Source organism: Fulmarus glacialis, unplaced genomic scaffold, assembly GCF_000690835.1.
Source record: "Fulmarus glacialis isolate BGI_N327 unplaced genomic scaffold, ASM69083v1 scaffold28882, whole genome shotgun sequence".
Classification (NCBI taxonomy): Eukaryota; Metazoa; Chordata; class Aves; order Procellariiformes; family Procellariidae; genus Fulmarus; species Fulmarus glacialis.
Window position 1 is genome coordinate 33,523 of NW_009198919.1, and position 3,257 is coordinate 36,779.

The window sequence follows — 3,257 nt, forward strand, 5'->3', positions numbered from 1 at the left end:
CTCTCCCTCCGCCAGCCACAAGCTACTCTTTACCCCTCTCGCCCCCGCTGCTTTTCCAGCTGCAGGTCCCACCAGCCCTGATGCCTTTGCAGCTCCCTCGGTCGTGCCCCGCATCCCCCCCACCCTGGCCATCTTCTCACTCATTCCAGGGTGACTCCTTTTAATTATGCTTCATTTTATGGGGATTTAGGACTCAGAGAGAGTTACCTGCCGGCCATCTGAATGTGACCAACAAACCACCCTCCTGTGACTAAGCTGCTTTGGATCATGCCCAGGAGCTGACTCTGACTGTTCAGCCGGCTAACAAACAGCACAGCAATGCTGAAATGAGCAGGATAAAAGGGAAAAAAAAAAGAGTATACGTGCACGGAGCAGAGGCTTTACCCGTTGCTTAAATGACTCGAGCGCAGGCTGCGCTGCAAAGGCGGGTGCGAGCGGGTCGGGGTGCGCTGAGAAGATGCTGCCCAGGGCAGGAGGGGTGGAGAAGTGAGTTTATCCCCTCTCTGGGGCAGAGACCCTGACTGCGTGCCTGCTCCCCTCCTGCCCTCCCGTCTGGCTTTGTAACTTAACGCCGGCCAACCCGCTAACGCACGCGCTTGGACGCCTGCTCTTGGGCTGCCGAGGAGCCTTAAGACCTTTATTTTGGGAACGGGAGGGCCAAGGCACCAAGGAAATTCATGCTGCCGGCAGTGTCCCCTGGCGAATGAGCAGGGATGGAGTAAAGAGTCGGACTGTGTTGAGAAATTCTGCGCTTCGTCTTCCAGCTTTTAGCAGTTAGCTAGTGATGGGCTTCTCAAGCCTCTGGTCGTATCCTGACTGTAGTGTTTAACAAATGGACCTCTTGGCCTGGTCCCTCAGCACGCCTGGGGTGCTCCCAGCATCCGTCTGGGATCCTGAGTCTGAACTCCAAGCGGAGTTTCTGCCGCCTGGCGCTTCGCATCGGGGTCCGGCCACTTTCCCTTGTGCAAGAAGGGGGGGTAGGACATGGGGGGGCTGCAGAGGAGCATTGAGGCTGCGGGGTGCCAGTGGCTGGTGGGGGCGAGGCAGCCAGGTCACCTGGCAGCGTGGCAGGGACGGCTGAGCCGCCATCCTGAGCATCCCGGGGGGGTTCGGATGGAGCTGGACACAAAGCAAGGGTGGGGAGAGCTTGTCCCCTCGCTTCGGGAGGTGAGGTGCAAAGCATCCCCTGCAAGGCTGTTAATGCCTTTGCTTCGTTAGTGAGCTGGCTGGCCTGTTGATGACCTGAGCTGAGGTGTGGGATCGCATCTCCGTAGGCGTGCTGTCTGCTGGTGAGACCTCCCGTGACTGGGGACTCAGCAATTAATTGCAAACACGTGTGCTGAGGGGCTGGTCCTCTGGGCACAAGCCCGGGCGCCGGGCTGGGAGGATGTTCTGCTGGGCAGAGCAGGCACTGGGGTCCCCTTTGCCGGTCCCTGCCAGGCACTGGGACCCCGGAGGTGGAACCAGTGCTCTTCTACCCTGCACCAAGGAGGCCCCAGGTACATCATTGATTGGAGATGGGAGCACACCCCTGCAGGGCACTCTGCCAGTTGCCTTCAGAGCGGTCGGCTGGAAGCCAGCCCGTCACTCCACGCTTATTCCCGGTGGGTCAGCAGTCCCCTTTTTGGGAAGGCACGGCTGAGAAGGTCGTGGCAGAGCAGATCTCATCTCTGATTTCGCGGCCCTTTCCACAAGGTGAGGAAAGACTTTAATTAGCCCCAGTAGCTGACGTTGTAGTAATGAACCAAAGGGTGGAGGCCACGTTGGCCCTATTCCCTTTCTGTGCCGCTGCTGGTCCTGTCGGTGACCTTTGCTGTGTCGGCTGTTTGTCTGCAGACCTGCAAAGCTCATCTGATAACATTGTTGTGGTCATTGGAAGAGCAGCAGACATTTGAATTAATTTTAAACTGCAGCTGTAGCCTCTGTGAGTGGCTGTCGTGGTCATATTGCTGACTTGCACCTTTTTCATACCTTTGGTTTTGGCTTCCTTCTCTTGCTGAGAGTCGGGGATGCTGTGCTGTACCCCGGGGACGGCTATCCGAGAGGGATGAGGCTGTTCCTCCACACAGCATCCCTGCTGATGAGACCAGGCACAGGGGAGAGGCATGGTGGGGAGGAGCAGTGCTTTGAGGAGCCTGCCTTGAAAATGAAACCTTTTGAGGGACGCCCTGGGTGATTTCCAGGCCTTCTCACATCTGCGATAAGTTGCGATTGCCTCTGCTGCAGGGAAAACCCCCAACTTCAAAGGACCTGCCTGGATAGTCCTTACCTCTCCTGGAGCCCTCTGGGCACAGACCGGTTGTGGGAAACACCCTTCTCGCAGCGTGATATTTTTTTTTTTTTTTTTCTTTCTCTCATGTTTGAAGAAGAGGTTTACTATCAAGCCCAGTTTGCAGCCTTACTGGTGGCATATTGCCTCTGGTGCCTGATCTGAGATGCGTTGGAGGTGCTGGATTTCCAGGTGATCTTAAACACCTTCCAGCCCTGCAGATCACAGATGGTGGCTGGAAGCCCTGGCCGGCCGGAGCCGCCTTCCCTGGGTATCCCCTTCCAGCGCCCAGGCAGGGCGGCAGCAGAAGGGATTAGCCGGGACTAAATAAAGCTTAGGAAAATAGTTGTCGAGGGCTATGCGACTTGGTAGAGACAAAGCTGCCCCTGGTCTGCCAGAGGCAGGGCTGGGAATGGGGAGAGCAAGCCAGGGGCTGTCTTCTCTGTGGCTCTGCCAGAGAAGGGCAAACCTGCTCAGCTGCTCCCTTTTTTTTTTTCTTCTTCTTCTTTTTCTTCTTCTTCTTCCTTTCCCTCCCTTTTTTGAAACAATCGATTGAGTCTGCTATTTAATGGGAGCTAAACCCAGGCAGAGCGTGACCTGGCATCTTCCCAGGGATGCACTCGCTGCATCCCTTCGCTTGGCCGGACCCGAGCCCTCCCTTAACGCATCCTCCTCCCTTTCCCTCTCCTGGCCTGCAGGATTCCTACAGAAAGCAAGTCGTCATCGATGGAGAGACCTGCTTGTTAGACATCTTGGATACCGCAGGGCAAGAGGAGTACAGTGCCATGAGAGACCAGTACATGAGAACGGGGGAAGGATTCCTCTGCGTCTTTGCCATCAACAACACCAAGTCCTTCGAAGATATTCACCAGTACAGGTCGGTATCCCGGGAAGGGCCCCTTCCCTCTTGCCCGTGCAAAGGGGAGGCCTTGCCGCTGCACCCTCATGCCCTCCATTTTAGATCAGGCCCCGCGGTGGACGCACTGGC

General features: G+C 56.6%; 1 protein-coding gene across 1 annotated transcript in view; it reads left to right on the forward strand.

Annotated features, from left to right (window-relative positions):
* LOC104073353 (GTPase HRas) overlaps window positions 1–3,257 on the forward strand; it is a gene marked incomplete at its 3' end in the record, with an annotated part of 5,287 nt that overhangs the window by 1,882 nt on the left and 148 nt on the right. Inside the window, exon 2 of the mRNA XM_009573077.1 lies at window positions 2,968–3,164. Within this exon, the coding sequence (XP_009571372.1) occupies window positions 2,968–3,164 (197 nt within the window). The remainder of the gene's footprint in view (window positions 1–2,967; window positions 3,165–3,257) is intronic.